The sequence below is a fragment of the Tenrec ecaudatus genome, chromosome 4 (genome assembly GCF_050624435.1).
Source record: "Tenrec ecaudatus isolate mTenEca1 chromosome 4, mTenEca1.hap1, whole genome shotgun sequence".
In the NCBI taxonomy this organism is placed as follows: Eukaryota; Metazoa; Chordata; class Mammalia; order Afrosoricida; family Tenrecidae; genus Tenrec; species Tenrec ecaudatus.
In genome coordinates this window covers 8,285,467-8,303,135 of record NC_134533.1, presented here as the reverse complement: position 1 = coordinate 8,303,135, position 17,669 = coordinate 8,285,467, and the positions used below count along the sequence as shown (strand labels likewise).

Below are 17,669 nucleotides of genomic sequence, written 5' to 3'. Positions count from 1 at the left end.
CGTGCCCCTTCCTCAGAAGGGTTGTAACCCGGTGGACACTGGCTGGTTCCAGGCTCTGGTCTGTGGCACCTGGGAGATTCTTACCTGGTCCTGGCTGGCCCCAGGCTAGAGGAGGAAGTGGGCCACCTGGGGTCTGGCTGCCTTTTGAGCAGCTGGCCCAGCCCTGGAGGGCCGGTTAATGATTACCTACGGTCAATACCCCTCATAGGTGAGGTCGAAGGGCAGGAGGTTGGACTGTGCCCATGGGTGGGGCCGGGTCTGGGAAGCATGGGGGGGGCCCTCATCTCCCCACCAGGTGTCACTCCACAGCCTTGGCTCGCTGGAGCCTCCCCCACACCTCCCACGGAGCAAAGGGGGTCCTGTGCCATTCGCTCAGTGAATGAGTGGAGCAGGGGATCTTCTCAGTGGTCTATTACGGAGAAAGCCAGGGTCCAGCTCTGACTCCAGGGCATCTCGGCCCGAGCCTCAGTTTCCCCATCTGCTCTCCACCTCAGTGCTTCTGGACAGGTGGGGAAGGGAGTGGGTGGGCAACAGGTATCTTCTCAGCTGATCATTTGTGTCCAAGAGCAGAGCCCAAGGACAGCACAGCCCTTTCCCACTGCCAGCACCCCAGAGCTGGGCCCGAGGGCAGAGGCTCAGCCTTCCAGGACTGGTGGCTATAGGGTTAGGGCCTCCTTGGGCACCCCACAGCCCAGCCCCAAGGCTGGATCCTGGGGATGGTGGGCTCTGCTCCGGGCACTAGTCTCTCCCTAGCTCCCGGACTCCTGCCACATCTGATGTGGGCCAGGGAAGCTACACCCCAAGAAGGTGTGGAGAGGCCTGGCGCAGCCAGGGGAAGGGGTGCAGGGTTGGCACAGGGCCAGGGCCCCAGCTACCTAGCAGCCCTGCAGGGTGAACGGCGGGGAAGGTGTGGTGCCACCTGGTGGTGAGGCGAAGGCAGTGCAGTCAGGTGGTAGAAGGACAGGCAGAGGCCTGGCTGGCCCACAGGACAAGGAGGGCTGGCAGTGGGCACAGTTTATTCCACTTCATGCAGACACGGTGACCCACCCCACAGGGAGCTTAAAAATAATACACTGAACCACATGGTGTCCGTCCCTGACTTCCCCCCAAAGTCACAGAAAGACGCTGGCTGTGCAGGGGAGTCTGAGAGTCCAAGGTCCGAGGCGAGGGCGAGGGGTGTGTCCTTTCTCCCCACATCCCAAGGAAAAGTGCAGAAACAGGGCCGGGGCCCCAGGGTGGGGAGCTGGGTGTCCTGGCGGCAGCCCCGAGGGGCAGGGCTGGTGGCTCCCCGGGGGTGGCAGGCAGAAGCCGCTGGGGCCTGGTGCTCAGTCTTGTGCGTCCTCCGAACGCCACTTGAGCGTGTGGTCCTTGTGGGCGTCGGGGAGGATCTGGTTCCTCATGCCCCCCAGCAGGTTGGACGTGGCCTCGGTGGCCAGGATGAGTGGCTTCACCACGGTGGGGGGCAGCTGGCGGATCACACCGCCCACGGCGCCTGTCAGCCCCTTCTGCTCGTGGCCCCGGGACGCAACATCACAGATGGTCTGAGCTGTGTCCAGGATCCCCTGTGGGAAGCCAGGGGTCAGTGCCGGGTCCAAGCCTGAGAAGCGGGGTGGGGAAAGGGTGCAGGGGAGGCTGGCAGGTGAAGGCTGGGGGGGCAGGCTCCTCACCTCTCGAACCGTGTCATAGGCCTTGGCCACCCCCTCTCGGAGGTCGGCGGGCTGCTGGCCCCTGCGTCTTCTAGAGGAGCGCTTGTCCTGCAGGGAGCGGGAGACTGGCACGGCCGGGGACAGGATGTCATACACCGTCTCCGCTGTGGCCTGGGGACCAGGGAGCAGCTGGTCTCAGCTCCATGCAGGGGCGTCCACAACTCTGCCATCCCCGCTCTGCCTCCACTCCCCACCCCTACCCCTCAGGCAGGGATTTCCGCTCCATGAGGACTCCCAGAACTGCCTTCGCAGGGGGTGGAGGGGTGAGAACAGGCCCAGGACCCACCCACCTACCCCCACCCCTCTAAGCAAGCCCCCCATCCTTCTCACTGTCTCTGGCAGAGACCTGGGTTCCTCTACTATGCACCCAGGTCAGGCTCCTTGTGGACCCCAGCTTTGCTTCAGGGGGCCTCTCGTCCCCTGCCCATCCCACCCCCCACCTCTCCTGTGGTGTACCTGCACGCCTGCCTCCCTTGAGTGTACAGGCCCCAGAATGTATACCACGCTCTTCCTCTCAACCTCCACCCCACCTGCAGGGGCACCCAGCCGATGCACAGGGCTCCCCCTCCCACCATGCCACCTCTTCAACCCCACCCGAGAGGTGCTGGAGCTCAGGACACGGGTCCCAGAGTGTGTGCGGTCACCAGCCGCCAGGGGCCAGAGGCTGCGAGCTGAGAACACCAAGGGGGGGGACTCCCTCGGCGCCCGCCCCCCACCTGGATGGCCTGCACCAGGCGGTTGCTGAGCTCCAAGGCGGCAGAGGCGGTGGAGGAGCCGAAGGAGGCGGCCCCCCGCTGCAGGCCACGGATGAGCCGCCCGTCCTTGCGGTACTGCTCAATGGGCAGCCACAGCAGGTCCCGGAAGCCTTGGACTGGGGGGTGGGGAGTGGGGTGCCGGGGGTCAGTGCTGCCCGGGGCAGCCCTGCTCCCTACGGCCCCGCCCCGCCCGCCCGGCACTCACAGAGCTGCACCACCGAGTGCATGGGGCCCACGCCCGCCAGCAGGCCAGGCAGCTGGTTCTTGCGGATGTCCTGCAGCCACTCGTTGAGGGCGTAGCCCAGCACCTTCTCCACGCCCAGCAGCCTGTGGGGAAGTGGGAGAGCGGAGGTCACGTCCCCTGCAGGGCGGAGCGGCAGGGGGGACTGGGACCCCCAGGAGGAGGTGGGGCAGGGACTCACCCGTGGCGGCAGCACAGGCGTTTCAGCTTGAGCTCCGAGCAGTTGAGCTGCGCCAGGCCGATGAGGAGGCCAGCAAACGTGCCCTGGGGAAGAAGGTGGGCCCGTTGGGGAAGCCAGGGCCTGGGGTGGGCAGTGCGACCGCCCCGAGGGCGCGCGCCGGGCACACTCACCACCTGGTCCATGCTGACGTGCTTGCCGTGGTAATCTAGCCAGATGGGCACCTCCGAGGTGAAGCGGAACTCCCTGGGGCACGGGGAGGGAGGGAGGGAGGGACGTCACGGGTTGGCGGAGCCCCCCAGGACACCCCTGTAGGGTCCCTGGAGGCCCGCCCCCGGCCCCACCTGAAATAGATGGGTTGTTGCTCAGACGAGCCCCCTGGATGGCCACTGCTGGAGGGCTCCTGGGGGCCACCTGCTGCAGCGCCCTGGGGCTGCCCTTCCCACGGACAGGTCTCAGGGTGGGCTGCGGGGAGGAGAGAACGTGGGGGTGGGCGCAGGCTGGGTGGGCTGGCCCCACCCCGACGACCCCACCCTACCCCCCCACCCCCCCGCCACACCCTGTCCAGCGGCTCACCCTCAGCAGAGGCGTCAGCCGGGAGCATGGGGTTGATGGCCGCGGCCAGGCTGGTGAAGAAGTCCTTGAGGAAGAAGATGGCATCCTGCAGGAGGCGGGGAGCAGGGCTCAGGTGTGGGAGGCGGGTGCTGGCTGGAGGGACCTGGGGCCCCTCCTCCAGCGGCGGCCGCCTGCTCACCTGATCCACGTTGAGCCGCAGTGGCATCAGGGAGACGCGGAGGCAGCATTCCGGGGTCCGCAGGCTGGTGGTGGGGGCCACGTGCAGCGCTTTGATGGTGAGCTGTGGGGCAGGGTGAGCTCTGGGTGTCTGGGTGACAGGCACTGTCCCCCAGCTGGGACCTGGACAGGGGCTGCCCCGCCCAGGCCTACCATGTTGGAGTGGGCACGCCGCGGCATGCGCTCGCTCGTGTGCAGGTACAGAAACTTGTTGATCTGCGAGGAGGCCAGGCGGTCACGCACCTCCAGCTCCTGCACAATGAACACCTGGCGTGACAGCGGCTGCTCCTCCAGCCCCGGCACAGGGGCTGCAGGCTCTTCCGGGTACACCTCGTGCTGGAAGCTCACCTGGGGTGGGGGGCGGGCGCTTCAGCCAGGGCCCCGGCCTGAGCCTCCATCTCTGGTGAGTTGTGTCAATCGCACCCAGACTCCCACAGAAGGTCTACCTCCTGGTGGACCACCCCACCTGCCCACCTGCTGTCCTGAGAATCGTGCCTTTTCCTCACTCTCCAGTCCCCTCCCCAACTCGCCCTCGCTCATCCCACAGGATGCACTGAGTGTGCTCAGACCTCCAGGTCTCACTGCCCGTCTTGGCGGTCAGCCTCCCTCCCCCAGGGGCGGGCCTGGTTCTGGACAGGCTCCCTGGAAGCTTGTGGGAAGCAGCACCAGCTGGCAGCTGTAGCCTGTCGCCAGCAGCCGGTGTCCATTCGGCCAGGCCTGAGCAGGCTCCCGTGGTAGATGGGCAGCCACCTGCTCTTTCTGGGCATCACTTTGAGTGGCGCCCTGTCTCCCCTCACAGTTCTTCCGGCCATCGGACTGTGACACCGGACTGGCCCCTGGCTTTTTGGGCAGTGCCCTGCCGGAGCACAGGTACCCTGGGGCTGCTGAGGAACTCTGTGAGGAGCCAGGCCCAACTCTCCAGGGGGTCTACCAGCTGGGTATCGGGGATCTGCAGGGCCACCCCCCGCCCTGAGCCAGGACTGCGCCCAGCGCATCTCTCTAGGGCTCTGGTCCCGTGGGGGGTGGGGGTGTCTCCCCAGTCCCTCTTCACATCTCCTCCTATGCGACCCTCACCCCTCCCGGCCCCCAGTACACATTCAGCACCAGCAGGGACACTAGTAATATCTCCTGGGGCAGCAGGGCACCTCTGGGGCCCTCCTCGAGGTCCGACACCAGGTGTGCAGGGAGCCCGAGTCCCGGAAGCGTGGTTCTGGCCCCGACCGGGGCGCTAGCTCACCTTGCTGAGCTGGATCTCCATGAGGACATGGTGCTGCCGCCCACTGCCCCCCTTGGTGCGCCAGGAGTTCTGGGGCCTGTTGGGGCCGGAGCAGCGGGAAGGGGAGCCCCGGGGCCCAGAGAGGCCTTTGGCCCTAGAAGGGGAAGGAAGAGGGGCCATGCTGATGCCGGGGTAGGCGGGGACCTCCTCTCAGGGCCAAGGACTCTCTCTCACACTGGTGGGGCGATGGGAGGGCCGCCCTGGCCCTGGCACAGCCCCTCACCTATGGCCAGGGTGGGGGCCGAAGTCCCGGCCGCCGTAGAGGTGCCAGACCAGGGAGATCTCTCGGAGCACCAGGCGGCTACTGGGTACCGGGAAGTGGGCAGGTGCCCGCAGCAGGTCTGTGCTGCCCAGAGGCCGGGAGAAGTGCCCGTCCTGCACAACGATGGGCCCTGGGAGCAGCTGAGTGACCACGGGCTCCCCATCCCGGGGCTGAGGAAGAAGGTGGGCAGTTAGCAGACAGCCTTTCCCCGCCTCAGCCCCGTCCTCAGACCCTCCTGAACTGCCACCGCCCGAGCCTGGATCACCCCGTGCCCTGCAGCTCACTTCCTGGCCTGAGTTCCTCTCCCGGGGCAGGAGTGGGGTGCCGGCTCTCCTCTGACCCCACCCCCGAGACTACGGGGACAGCCTGCCCCGCTCTCTCACTCACCGGGATGCCCAGGCCAGGGGCGTCGAGGATACAGAACTCGTCACTGTCCAGGGTGTCTCCCTCGGCCGCCTCCTCCTTGTCCTCCTCCTTGTCTTCGGGCCCAAGGTCGCAGGCGGGGGCCGTGGCTGATGGCGATGGGGGCTGGGCCCCGCTGCGTTCGCCTGGGAACAGGTAGACGGATACGGGGGAGTCCTGAGGGAGGGGGCCGCCTGTGGGAGAGAAGCCAGGGTTGTGAGGGGCTGGAGCACTGACAATCTGTACCACCACCCCGGGCCCCAAGCACCCTTGCTCACCTGAGGGCTGGGCCAGCTCCCGCAGGCTGCGGCCTGTGTCCAGGAGGGCATCGGTCAGGTCCCGCTGGTTTATCAGGGCTGTCTCCAGGGGTGGTGGGCAGGAGGGCAGGGAAGCGGGGCTCTCGGAGAGCTGTGCCCGTTGGGAGAGGGGGTCAGTGCTTGGGACGATGACAGTTCCCGGGGGCTCCCCCCAGCCCTAGGCCCTGGGGGCCATAGCAGTGGAGGGGCCTGGCCGAGCTGTGCTAGCCTGAGCGGCCAGGCCTCACCTGTACCTTCTGGCCGGCGATCTCCGTGGGGCTGGGGGGCCGGGGTGGGGGGTGCAGGTCGCCCGCGCTCAGTACGTACTGGAGCAGGTTGACCAGCAGTGCGCATGAGTCGGCACAGCTGTGGACATGCACCACGTTGTTGGAGCAGCGCAGCTCGGAGAGCGGCTGGCTCTGCGGGGGCAGGGCCGGGGGTCAGGGCAGGCTCCGCGAACAGCCCCACCAGACCAGTCTGCCTGCCCTCCCGCCTGGCCCCCTGGACAAGCCTGCCCGCCCAGCGCACGCACTGCCACTGTACTGGGCAGACTCCTGTACACACCCCTCGCCAGCCCTGCCGGCCCTCAAAATGCCCACGGCCGCACGGAGTAAACAGAGGCCGGCTACAGATACACACATCACACCCTGGTTACACCCTGGGCCGCTAGATGAAAGGCCAGAAGTTCAAAACCACCAGCTGCCTCCTCGGGGGAAAAACGAGGCTTTCTACTCCTTTAAGAGCTGCCGTGTCGGAAACCCGCAGGGAGGGGCAGGCCTGCCCTGTCCCACAGCGTGGCTAGGGGAGTGCCAGTCAACGGGCGGGTACTGAGTTGGAGCTCTGGTGGCACAGTGGCCACGTGCTGGGCTGCTGAAAGCACTAGGTCACAACCGCCAGCTGCTCCGTGGACAGCTCTACCTTGTCTCGAAGGATCCCCGTGAGTCAGCCCTGCCCCCGAGGCAGGGTGCCCTAACCACTGACCCCCTTTCTCCCCAGCGGCCACTGCCCACTCGTCACTGACAGGCACCCTCCAGTCCTGACACCTGGCTAGCCCATCCAGGAGAGCTACCTACAGCTTGGGGGTGGGGAGGTGGTGACACGTGCCCAGGCGCAGAGCGGCGCCCAGCGTGGCCCTGGGGTCCCCCAGGGGAGGCCCTGCTCACCAGTCTGCCCTCGGCGCTCCCCTTCCAGGTTTTGATGACGAGCTCCAGGAGGTCAACGTCCAAGACGCAGACGTAATCTGGATGGGAAGCAAGCGGGAAGTTCCTCACGCCGGGCGGGCAGCTTCCCCGTCCAGGGAGAGCACCCACTCGGGGATGCTGGTCCAGGTGCCCGGAGAGAGGGGGCGGGGGTGGAGGGCGCCCAGGCTGGACCCTGCCCACCTCGCCGAAGGTCCAGGGTCTCCACCTCACACTTGTCCGACAGGTACAAGGCGGAGTCATCAAGGATGAACCTGGTGGGAGGGAGCAAGGCTGAGAAGGACCCAGAGCCACGGCCCGGCGGGAGCAACCAGAGCAGCCGGGGGACCCCCCCAGCCCACGAGAAACTGCGGCCAGCCCTCTCGCCTCAGAGCTCTCGTCATCTGACCATTGGGAGATGCATCCAGTATTCTGAGGCACTGTGGACTCCGAGAAGGGGCAGCCCTTGGCCTCCCAGCTCCACTGAGAGCCCGGGTTGGGTGGGGGGCAAGCTCCCCCCTCCCCTCTAGGGTTACTGTTCTTTCAGAACTAGGACAGCATGGGGGGTACCGGCTTCTTCCATATATGTGCAGGGGTAGCCTTAAGGAACATCAGCCGTGATGCCGCCCCCCACTTCTGAGAAAACACCCCCCCCACGTCCTTACAGCTGCAGCTGCACCAGAGATGCGCAGGGAAACCCTGTAGAAGGGTATTTTTAAATCACGTGTGTTTTTCTTTTGTTTTCCTGCTCTGTGGCCTTCCCCCCGATCTTTCTCAAGGTGACTCTCACAGTGGGGCAGAACCCCATGCACTGGGTGATGGTATTTCTTTGCTCAGCTTGCCACCTGGGGGCCAGGTAAGTTGTTTGGTGGTGCCGTTGCTGAGTGCTCGCCGTCCGGTTGCCAGTTCAAATCCACCAGCCTCTGGGAGCTGGCAGCCTCGGGCCCCGGAAGGGGCTGGGAGCTCGGGCCTGGCCTGCTTGTATGTTTGGTTGTCGGGGATACCGGCTGTGCCGGCCTTCTCTGGCGGCCCAGGTCTCGGAGCAGAGCCTGTGGCACAGGGCTTCCACGGCTCCTCCTGCAGGGCACCTCTGAACAGCTGAGTGCATTGCCCGGGTGCACCTCCCAGGGACGACAGTGGCCGAGCTCTCCTACCTGCCACCAGGCCCTCAGGCTGGCAAGCAGCTCAGAGAGCAGGCACGCCAACACCATGCCAGTGACTCTCACTGTGTGCCGGGGGGTGAGGTCTGGGGACACCCAGGCGGGAGGCGGCAGGCCTACCTGAGCAGGAAGGTGGAGGTGTCCATGATGATGTTGCTGGAGAGAGTGAAGGTCTCCGCGGTGATCAGGACGCGCACAGGGAGGTAAAGAGGCCTGCGGGGTGCAGACGGGGCCACACGCGCTCAGGCGGGGGCGGGCTCCTCCCCCCAGCAGCTCGCCCGCCCCCTCTGGCCAGACTGTGTACCTGTAGTCCACGGCGCAAGAGAACAGGTGTGTGTGTAGGACCGTGATGACCGTGGGGGGCAGGTAGCCGAGCACAGGTTCATCCAGCACGTCTAAGAAGTCTAACAGCTTTGGGGGTTGGGGCAGGAGGGCTGTGAGGGGAGCCCCTTCTAGTGCCGCCCCCCCCTGCTCTGGCCCAGCAGGGATCCCCATCTGCCACAGAGCACACTGCCCCGCTGCCTGCCCACCCTCCCTCCAGTCCATGCCCATGGCTCTCACCCCAATTCATTCCACAGACTGCCCTTTTCAGGAAAAATTTAAAAACCACCCAACACCCCCAACAATGAAACTCTCATTCCCTACAGCCCATAATCCAGGATAAAGTGTGGGTATCTGCGCCCACTCCACTCCCCACCGACCCTGGAGCCCCGGTGGCATATTGGTTAAGCACTAGGCTGCTACCCACAAGGTCAGCAGTTCGAAACCGCTCAGTCACTCTGGGAGAAAGACGAGGCTTTCTACGCCAGCACCACCAGGGAGAGCTGCCGCCCACTTGGGGACCCACGGACCTTAGCCCTGGTGGAATGAATAGTGAGTCCAAGTTGGGCTGATAACCGCAAGGTCAGCAGTTCAAAACCACCAGCTGCCCCTCCTGTGAGTTACAGTCTCAGAATACCTGTCCTATAGGGTCATTACGCGTCTGAATGGACTCGTTGGCAGTGAGTGTCCCCACCACCCGGCCCCTGCCCCCAACCCAAGGCCAGCTCTGGCCCTGCCCGGGTCCCTGACAAGCCTCACCTGGGAATGCCAGCTCTGCTCGGGCAGGGCCATGCAGTGGCGCAGGGTGGCTCGATGCAGGCGCATTGTCACTAGGAACTCCTGGGGTGGGGGAAGGGCAAGGTCAGGGTGTCAGGGGCACTCTCCCCCGGCCCCCACCCCGCTGCTGCCCAGTCCAGGGAGATGACAGGACACACAGGAGCAGCCATACCTTGACGTTCTTGTGTGGGTCCAGGTGGATGCGCACCGCAGTGGACAGCATGGGGGGTGGACGGCCCTGGACCTTCTGGCCGGAGGCCCCCCGCTCAGCTACCCCTGCCTCCGAGGGGTAGATGGTAGGGCTCAGCCGGGCCGGGGGCGTGAAGCTGGGCACCTCCAGGGAAGTGGGCAGCGGGTAGTCATCCACAGCCCCTGGGGAAGGAGGGCGTGAGCACCACCCACAGAGCCAGGGCGGCCTCCTGCCCTGCCCGAGGACCCTGCAGGCACGTGGCCCTCGCACCTCGGTGGTAGAGGGTGGCTGTCTCGGCTTCCAGGCAGAAGTAGCCAAGCCCCGGCTGGCCGTGGTGCTGGGAGACGCTGAAGAGGGTGCTGTGCTCCACGTCCAGTACCAGCTCTCCATGCTGGGCCTCCAGCCGCTGGCCCCCCTCGCCCTGCAGGGAGCACGGTGGGCTGGCCCTCGGGGATCAAGGGCCAGAGGACGGAGGGTCTGGGTAGTACCTGCCCACCTGCCTTGGGCAGACTGCAGCCGTGCTGAGGCGTGCATTACTGCTAGGTGGGTTGGGCAGGTGGGTGAGCAGCGTAGCCCCCACCCCCTCCTGCCCCATCCAGGACAGACCCCCGTGTCCCCCATGTCCCCCAGCGGTGCTCACCTTGCTCTCACAGAGGGCGGTGACCCGACCCCTCAGCACTGTCACCTGGGCGGAGAAGGCACTCTGGGAGTGGGCACTCGGGGGCTCTCGGGTGGGGGGCACACTTGACGCACCCACTGAGAAGTAGCGGGTGTCCTCGTCTTCAGAGTCCGAGTCTGGGGGAGAGGAGGGCGGAGTGGGAAGGGGGATCCCAGGCCCTGAGCCGCCCCCAGGCCTGCGGCAACCCCCTTACCCAGCTTAAAGGCCGACTTGCACATCCTGAAGGGGTTGGGGAAGCTGCGGGGAGCAGCGGTGGGGCCGGGCGTAGGGAGCAGGTCGGCAGGCTCCCACATCAGCAGGTCGTTGTTGATCCTGCGATAGTGGGGTGTGGAGCAGGGGGCGGCCGTGGCAGGCGGGCCCCTTCCTCTCCCCTTCCCCCCGCCCACAATGGCCCAGCCGCCAGCCCGCACCCCACCTGTTGTAGATGGTCTCGTAGAGCTCCTTGCTGGGCAGGAAGATGTGGGCACTGGGCAGGCTGACTTCCAGGCTGCAGCGGGACAGCGCCAGGGTCCGGTTCTGGAAGGCTCTCATCTCCTCGGGGTCTCCAGGGATCACCATCTAGGCGGGGAGCGGGGCATGCGCAACTTCGGCCTCGGGGGACGAGCAACAGAGGCCCCCGCTCTGCAGACCGGAGTGCTGAGCAGCCCCAAGAAGGCAGGACAACCATGGGGGGGCCATTGGCATCTCACAATCCAACCCATATGTGAAGAGGACCCCAAGGGGCCAGTAGCCCGCCTTACTCCTCACCCTGTGAGGCCACAGAAGCACCCCACCCCACCCGGCTCAGCGGCCCTGCCCCTGGGGCGGAGCAGGCTGCCGGGCAGGCCGGCCTCACCTCCTCGGTCTCGTACATGGTCCTCCTGGAGGAGAAGGGCGAGGGCTCGGGCTCCCGCAACTCGCAGGGGCTCTCCGTGGAGGACGCCTCCAGCTCCTCAGCCTTGTCCAGCGCCCCCTCCCACGGCGGGAGTCCAGGCGGGGGGTTCAGCGTGACCACTACCCTGCCGGGGGGGCACGGACCCGTCATTGGCCTGCAGGCCTCGCAGTCCCTCTCCTTTCCCACCCGCCCGCCCTGTCCAGGGGCCACCGCGGCTTACTGGGGCAGGAAGTACTTGCGCCCATGGGCCTTGGGGTCGAGGGCTTTGGAGACTCGCAGGCAGGGCACTGGTGGCTTCTCCCCGTCTTCGTAGGTGCCTGGGGCGGACCCGGGAGAGCGGTCACCTCGGCCTCCCTCCTTCCAACTCTTCCTGGGTCAGGCCAATGGGGGCTGTCCTTTCACACTGGCTACTGCCCGAACTCGCAGGCCACAGGGGCAGGAGGGAGGACAACTGGCAGCGAAGGCCCCCATGAGGGGAGACTGCTGCCCTGGGCAGGTGTGGCTCCCGGTTGGCTCTTACCATGCAAGTTGGAACAGGTGAGCTCCAGGCGGGTGGGGACCGGGGGGCCAGGCCCACTGCTAAGCTCCGACCGGAACTGGGGCTCACTCAGCTCCAGCCGCAGCTGCTCTGTCCGCACGGCCCGGCCGGCCCAGGGGTCCCGCTGGGGTCGTAGGTCAGCGATGGGGAAGCGCAGCAGAAGGGTGGCCCGGGGTGCCGAGAGCCCCACCACCATCCGCTGCTCAGCAGCCGCTGGAGGCTCTGTCTGTGGGAAGGCCGCCGTGAACAGGTCAGAGCCACCCACCGGACTGCCTGCCTGCGGGGCCCCGGCCTCCCCCTGCGGCTCCTCACCATCAGGCCGGTGGGCCGCTCTGGGGACCGCTCCGTGGGCATGGTGGCCAGGCGCAGAACGGCAGTGAGCCTCTCCATGACAGCCAGGTCCACTTCCGCCTGGAAGTCGGCTAGCTCCAAGGCCACCTCTGAGTGGCAGTGGCACGTGGCCTGGCGCCGGTGCCGGCTCTGTGGGCAAGGGTGCCCAGGTCAGCATGGGCCACAGGGTGCCTGGAGCAGACCCAGCACACCAGTCCCTCCAGGGGGAGAAGCCCCAGCCTAACGTCACTAGGGCTTGTCACACTGGGGGATAGGGGGGCTGCAGTGGGAGGGGCACAGGGCAGTCACCTTAGAGGCCCGTCGCAGGGTCTGTGTGTGGCGCAGGCGGGCGCAGGGCTGGGCGGAGACCTGGGAGCCCAGGCTGCTGGGGAAGCTCAGGACCTGCGGGGTGGCAGGGGGTCGGTCAGCGGGGTCCTGGCTGGCCCGAGGCGGGTCTGCCCCACCTGCTGGACTGGCCCACACCTCTGTGTACTCAGGCTCCAAGGTGGCCCGGGGCCATAGACACTCTAGCACCTCCAGCTGCCCGAAGCGGACCTCCGTGCTCGTGGCGCGCTGACCCTGGGCGCCTGTCCGAAGCTCCCAGTTCAGCTGCATGGCGGTGCCTGTGAGCCTGCAGGCAGAGAACACGCCTGAGCCGGCGGGCCAGGGTGTTCTGCACAGGTGCATCCCCCCCCCACGCAGGTCCCCATCACGGGCCCATACCGGACATGGCTGTGGGGACAGGCCTTCTGGAAGCGGGACCGGAGGTGGTGAAACTCTCGAGTGCCAAAGGGCCCGTCCTTGGTGGCATCGAACTCGGCAAAGAAGCAGGAGACGAGGTTGGGGGGTGGGGCATCCGGGGTGAAGGTGTGCAGCAAGGTCAGCGTCACGCCCCCGAGGGTGATCTTCAGCAGTGAGTCGGGGCGCAGCGTGTCTGGGAGGGGCGTGGGGGCCACCTTGCCTGCGGGGACAGGGGCTTCACCAGGGGCTCTCCAGAGCAGGAGGCGGGAGCTGGGAGAAGCCCTGGGCTGAGCCTGTCCAGGTGGCCCTCAGACGACACCAGCCCTGGGAAAGGGGGATTCCAAGCCAGGGACTGGCCCCAGGCACTCTGTCTCCATCCACCGGGCCCCCAGAGAAGGACGCACCAGCTGGGCGGGTCTGCGAGAGGCGGCGGAGGCCGGGCCCGCTGTGCACGGAGGAGCTGAGGTCCACATCGGACAGTGAGAGATCGGACACGGCGGAGGTGGCGCTGCTGGTGAGGCCGGCGGTCATGGAGAAGAACAGATCTGTGGGTGAAGTCGGGCGGGTGGAGACACTGGTTGAGCTTGGTCCTGGCTCCACCCTGCCGGAGCCGCCCGCCTTCCACACCCACCACTGCTGTCCAGGTTGACCAGAGGGTCCAGGCTGAGAGGCTCAGCCTCGGGCTCTGTCCCTGCCTGGAGCTGCTGGTTCAGGTCCTGCTCAATCAACCACATGTCCTCCACACCCAGCGGGCGGCTCTTGTTTCTCTTGTCCGCCAGGCCCTCGGAGTCTGTGGGTGGGAGGGAGGCCTTCAGTCCAGCCAGCAAGCTCCCCATCTCTGGTCCCGCCCCCCTCCCGGCGCCCAGAGGTCCTACCTGCGAGGCCCAGGTCGGCCAGCAATTCGAGAAGCTGCTGGAGCTGCTGTGGGGTCAGAAGAAGATGCAGGGAACCCAACTGTCCGGTCACCTCCAGCTGGGGGCACAGGGAACAGCGACAGGGCTATCAGGACAGCATGGACCACCCTTGGGTGCCTGGGAGCCTCCCCCCCACCCACCTGCTGTGCCCCAAGGAAGGCTGGATGCCTGCTGCCTGGCCGAGTTCTGCCACCAGTTTGCTGTTCAACCCTGGGTGTGAAAGTTGACCTCGGGGCAGCAAGTCATCCTGCACTCAGCCCCAACCAGCACGGGCCGTCTTCCCAGGAGCTGGGGACCCACCTTGGGGCCTGGCAAGGCCTCTTTTTTCTTCAGCTTCACTGCCAGCTCGATGTACCCGGAGCAGCTGCCGATCTGCAGGAGGGGCTGTGGGGGCACCCCCTGGGGGATGGGGGGTGGGGGGGAGGAGAGTCAGCTGCAGGGCGTGGGCAGGGCAGGGGCTGGAAGGGGCCAAGGACGGCCTCCCACCTGTGAGGATAGCAGCTCGAACCACAAGCGGACCCCTGCCATCAGGAGCCGCTTGTGGAGGAAGGCGGGCGGCGGGCGCACGTCCACTGAGGGCGCCTGCTTGGGGTCCAGCAAGGATTCGTCATAGTACTCCAGCCTGCGGAGGAGGGAGGCTTGGCCCAGGGCCCCCAGGCTGGCGGCGTCTCCCCACACCCAGCCAGCTGCTCGGGGTCACCCTGTCCAGGGCAGGGCTCAGCACTGGCCCCCATCCCCACATCCAGGGGCGCCCTGCCCAGCTGGCACCCACCTCTGAACATGGACCTCCAGTGCCAGGCTGCGTTCCGGGGCCTCCAGCGTGTGCTCCACCCTCACCACACAGTCTGCGATGACCACCTTGATCCTCTGCAGCACTGCGGGGGGGCCGGGGAGCTCAGGGTCATTGGGGTGGGACCCCCGTGCCCCTGTCCAGTGGGGGGCGGGCAGAGGCAGGGCCACTCACCAGAGTCGATGGTCTGGGCAAACACTTCCAGCCCGTCCAGGGGCTCGGGCGACTCTGAGGCATCGGGCACCCCCTCCCGCAGGCACTCCTGTGCCATCTCCAGGCTGCTGGTCATGCAGGCCGGTACGTGTCCCAGGCCTGTTCGGGCAGGCAGGAGGGGCTCAGGGCAGGCAGACCCACAGCCCCCTCTCCCCAGCCCCAGTCCTCTTCCTGTTCACCCTCCCCCAACTTCCCCCTGACCTGGGCCCTGGCGGGGCTGTAGCAGCAGCTGGAGGCCGGACACATGCACGGTGCAATGGTCGGTGAGCAGCGAGGCCCAGGGCACCTCTACCTCGATGGAGCTCACGAAGCCCTCTGCAAGCTCCAGGGGCAACTGCAGGGACTCCATTCGACAGTTCACGTACTGGGCGGGCAGGGAAAGCTGGCTCAGGGGACCCCGAAGCTGCGGCCCCCCTGGGCCTGCCACCCCCACCCCTGCCACCTACCCACAGGGCCTTCCCATGACAGGCCAGTCCTACATGCCAGCTCCAGGCTGCTCCTCACTGCTCCCTCCAGAAGCACTTCCCAACACCTCTACCCACCCAACCCACCCCGGCTCCATCCCATCCCATCCCTTCCAGAGGGGAGCCCATCCATCTGTCTGTCCCCAAAGGGGAAGGGTGCTCAGACTGTCCTAACCTAGCCTGGGCAGTCACAGGGCAGCAGAAGGACAAGGCAGGGGCAGCAGGTCCAGGGGCTGCCCTGGGAATAGAAGGCTGGCTGGGGGTGATGGGGGTCAACTAGGGAGGGGCCCGACTCAAAAGGCAGGGTGTAGTTATACCCGGCTTTGGGGAGTAAACCAAAAATGAAACGCATCGTATTTGAAGCTGATTCATGGTGACGCTGTAGGGCAGAGGTAACTGTACTCTGGACAGGAATAGAAAGCCCGGCCTCTGCCCCCTCGGGGGTGGTTGGTAGTATTGAACTACCGACCCTGGAATCAGCAGCCTGAGTACCCACCAGGCAAGCGGGGCTCTTTTAGGGTGCAGTTAAATGTCTGTTGAGGTGGAACCCCTGCCTCCTGTGATGGTTACACTGGGGAGAGACCTGTTGGCTCCCTCAGCCAGACATGAGTCTGGTCATCGTCATGGTAAGATGGGGACCCAGGCTCCCCTTCCCACTGGCTTCTGGGGTCTTCAAGGTGCGGCTACATGCTGAGCAGCTGGGGGCAGGGACTAAGTTTACCAAGAAAGCATCTCTGAGCCACCTGGGCCCAGCCCCTCCCAAGAGACAGGCTGGAACTCTGCCTAGCTAGGGGTCAAGGCAGTTCTGGCAAGGCTGAGCAGGGTGGGGTAGGAGGGTTTTCTGGAAGGACAAAGGGTCTGCCCTGAGGCCAAGATAAGAGGCTGAGGTCAGGGAAGCACCCCCCCCCCCACTCCTACACACACACACACAGTCCTGGGACTGACAGCAGAGAAGCTCCCAACTCAGTCCCCCCTCAACCAAAACTTCTCAGGAGTCCAGTGCCTCCTGCTCAGAGCTGTAGGTCTCCCCGTGCCTGGCTGGAAGGCGAAGCTCCTAACGGCAAGCCCACCCCAGCTGCTCCGGCCAGGAGGGCTGACCCAGTGCCAGCGCAGGCAGGCCTCTAATTGGCCTCTCTTGTACAACCTCCCAGGTCAGTTGAGCTGTGAATCATGGCCCCTGGCCCTGGCTGCCCCCAGTCACAGGCCTCTGACCCAGACTTCAGGCTCCTGGCTGCCCCAGCATCTCCGTGGGTCACTTCCTGGCCAGGGGGCAGGCCTCCAAGCTTCTGGGGGGCCTCCCCTCCAAGCCTGGAATGCTGACCCCCAAGACCTTCCCTCAACCGGACCATCTGGCTGCGGCCCTCCCCAAGCAGGAAGCTGCCGCTGGCCCAGAAGTCACACGAGGTGTTGACCAACAGGGCTGACGCTTGTTGACATCCACATCCGGCGGGAACCCCACCCCCAGGCTGCATCCCGGGGTGAGGAGGTCAGGGTCCCAGCCCGTAGGGGCTCTTCCCAGTCGGCGGACCCCTGCCCGGCTGCCCTGCCTGCCCTGCCCGGCCCCCTCCTCAATCCTGCCCCGCACTCAGGACATCTTTCCTGACACTCCCCAGAAGAGTGACAGCCCCCTTCCCAGCTTCGTTTCCCCTCCTGGGAAGTGGAGACGGGGACCCCTCCCAGCCCGGCTTCCCAGGCTCTCTGGGAAGGGTCCCGGAAGACAGCCGGGGTCGCTGACACTTGGAAAAAGCCGGGGTCCCCCGCCTGGGACGCCCGGAGCCTGGTCCTCCTGCCCGGCGCCGGGCGCTGGGGGCTTCAGATCGCGGCGCCCCCGCCCCCAGCGCCCGCCAAGGTCCTCACCCAGGGCTCCAGGTGTATATCCCGCAGGGCCAGGCTGCCCTTGTACAGGTCTAGGCTGAGCTGCTCCACGCTGAGGCGCTCCTGGAAGTACGGACCCAAGTAATACTGCAGCAGGTAGCGGCAGATCCGCTCTTTGACACAGTTTGACCATGGCGTCAGCCATCGTGACATCTCGGAGACCGCCGGGCCCAGGCCGTCCCCGCTCGCCGCCCGCCCGCCAACCCCGTCCGGCTGCGCTGTTCACTAGAGCCCCCGGCTCGCCCCGCCGCTTCTCCCAGCGCCAGGCCGCGCCCCCGGACACTCAGCCACGCCCCCCACGCACGCTGCCATTGGCCACTGCAAAGGGCGAGGCCCGGTGATTGGCCGAGGGGGGCGGGGCCTTGAAGCGCGAAAAAGGGACTGGGCTCGCGGCATGATGCAGCGCGTCCAATCAGGATTGACGCTCGCGTGAAAATACTGAGGGGGAGGACCTTTCACCTCCGTCCACACGCTCCGAGGGCTGTTGGAGGAGGGGCCAGTCCGAGGAAGCAGTGCGCATGTGCCGACTCTCCCGACCACGGCAGGTGATTGGAGGGAATTTAAAGGGGCAGCGTCCTTCCAAACTTCTCGGGAAGCTTCCCGGAGACCTTTAGCCGGAGAGTTGTTTCAGCAAACATCTGCACGATTCTGACCGCCTTGCCACCCTGTATCAAGTCTCTTAGCACCTGCTAGGTGGGGTGCGTCGCCACCAGGGTG

The 17,669-nt window shown here is 66.3% G+C and overlaps 1 protein-coding gene across 3 annotated transcripts; it reads right to left on the bottom strand.

Annotated features, from left to right (window-relative positions):
* Nucleotides 1-953: 953 nt before the first annotated feature.
* ATG2A (autophagy related 2A) lies at nucleotides 954-17,182 on the bottom strand. 3 transcript variants are annotated; one of them, XM_075545458.1, is made up of 41 exons: nucleotides 16,935-17,182; nucleotides 14,815-14,977; nucleotides 14,575-14,712; nucleotides 14,383-14,485; nucleotides 14,097-14,232; nucleotides 13,911-14,009; nucleotides 13,572-13,668; nucleotides 13,328-13,486; nucleotides 13,101-13,241; nucleotides 12,679-12,916; nucleotides 12,439-12,586; nucleotides 12,265-12,357; nucleotides 11,938-12,105; nucleotides 11,608-11,851; nucleotides 11,308-11,404; nucleotides 11,049-11,211; nucleotides 10,629-10,771; nucleotides 10,407-10,525; nucleotides 10,175-10,329; nucleotides 9,805-9,955; nucleotides 9,517-9,716; nucleotides 9,327-9,407; nucleotides 8,551-8,657; nucleotides 8,367-8,459; nucleotides 7,291-7,361; nucleotides 7,072-7,148; nucleotides 6,157-6,327; nucleotides 5,891-6,020; nucleotides 5,598-5,806; nucleotides 5,172-5,380; nucleotides 4,910-5,042; nucleotides 3,826-4,020; nucleotides 3,635-3,736; nucleotides 3,457-3,541; nucleotides 3,225-3,345; nucleotides 3,054-3,126; nucleotides 2,884-2,966; nucleotides 2,667-2,788; nucleotides 2,423-2,577; nucleotides 1,668-1,817; nucleotides 954-1,562 (listed from the first exon to the last, which is right to left on the bottom strand). In XM_075545458.1, the coding sequence occupies exons 1-41, from the start codon at nucleotides 17,103-17,105 to the stop codon at nucleotides 1,326-1,328; spliced, it is 5,730 nt and encodes a 1,909-aa protein (XP_075401573.1). In that variant the 5' UTR covers nucleotides 17,106-17,182; the 3' UTR covers nucleotides 954-1,325. The 3 variants fall into 3 exon arrangements, with proteins under 3 accessions (XP_075401573.1, XP_075401575.1, XP_075401574.1); XM_075545460.1 differs by having other exon boundaries at nucleotides 5,598-5,758; XM_075545459.1 differs by having other exon boundaries at nucleotides 6,163-6,327.
* Between the last annotated feature and the right edge of the window lie 487 nt (nucleotides 17,183-17,669).

What these genes read in the sequence shown, in the direction of transcription:
- ATG2A (XM_075545458.1), bottom strand. Translation starts at nt 17,105, where the DNA reads ATGTCACGATGGCTGACGCCATGGTCAAACTGTGTCAAAGAGCGGATC. An exon ending in GGCGTGCCCACTCCAACATG is followed by an intron (nt 3,737 to 3,825) that starts GTAGGCCTGGGC and finishes CCTGCCCCACAG; the next exon opens with CTCACCATCAAAGCGCTGCA. An exon ending in CAACAACCCATCTATTTCAG is followed by an intron (nt 3,127 to 3,224) that starts GTGGGGCCGGGG and finishes CCCGTGCCCCAG; the next exon opens with GGAGTTCCGCTTCACCTCGG.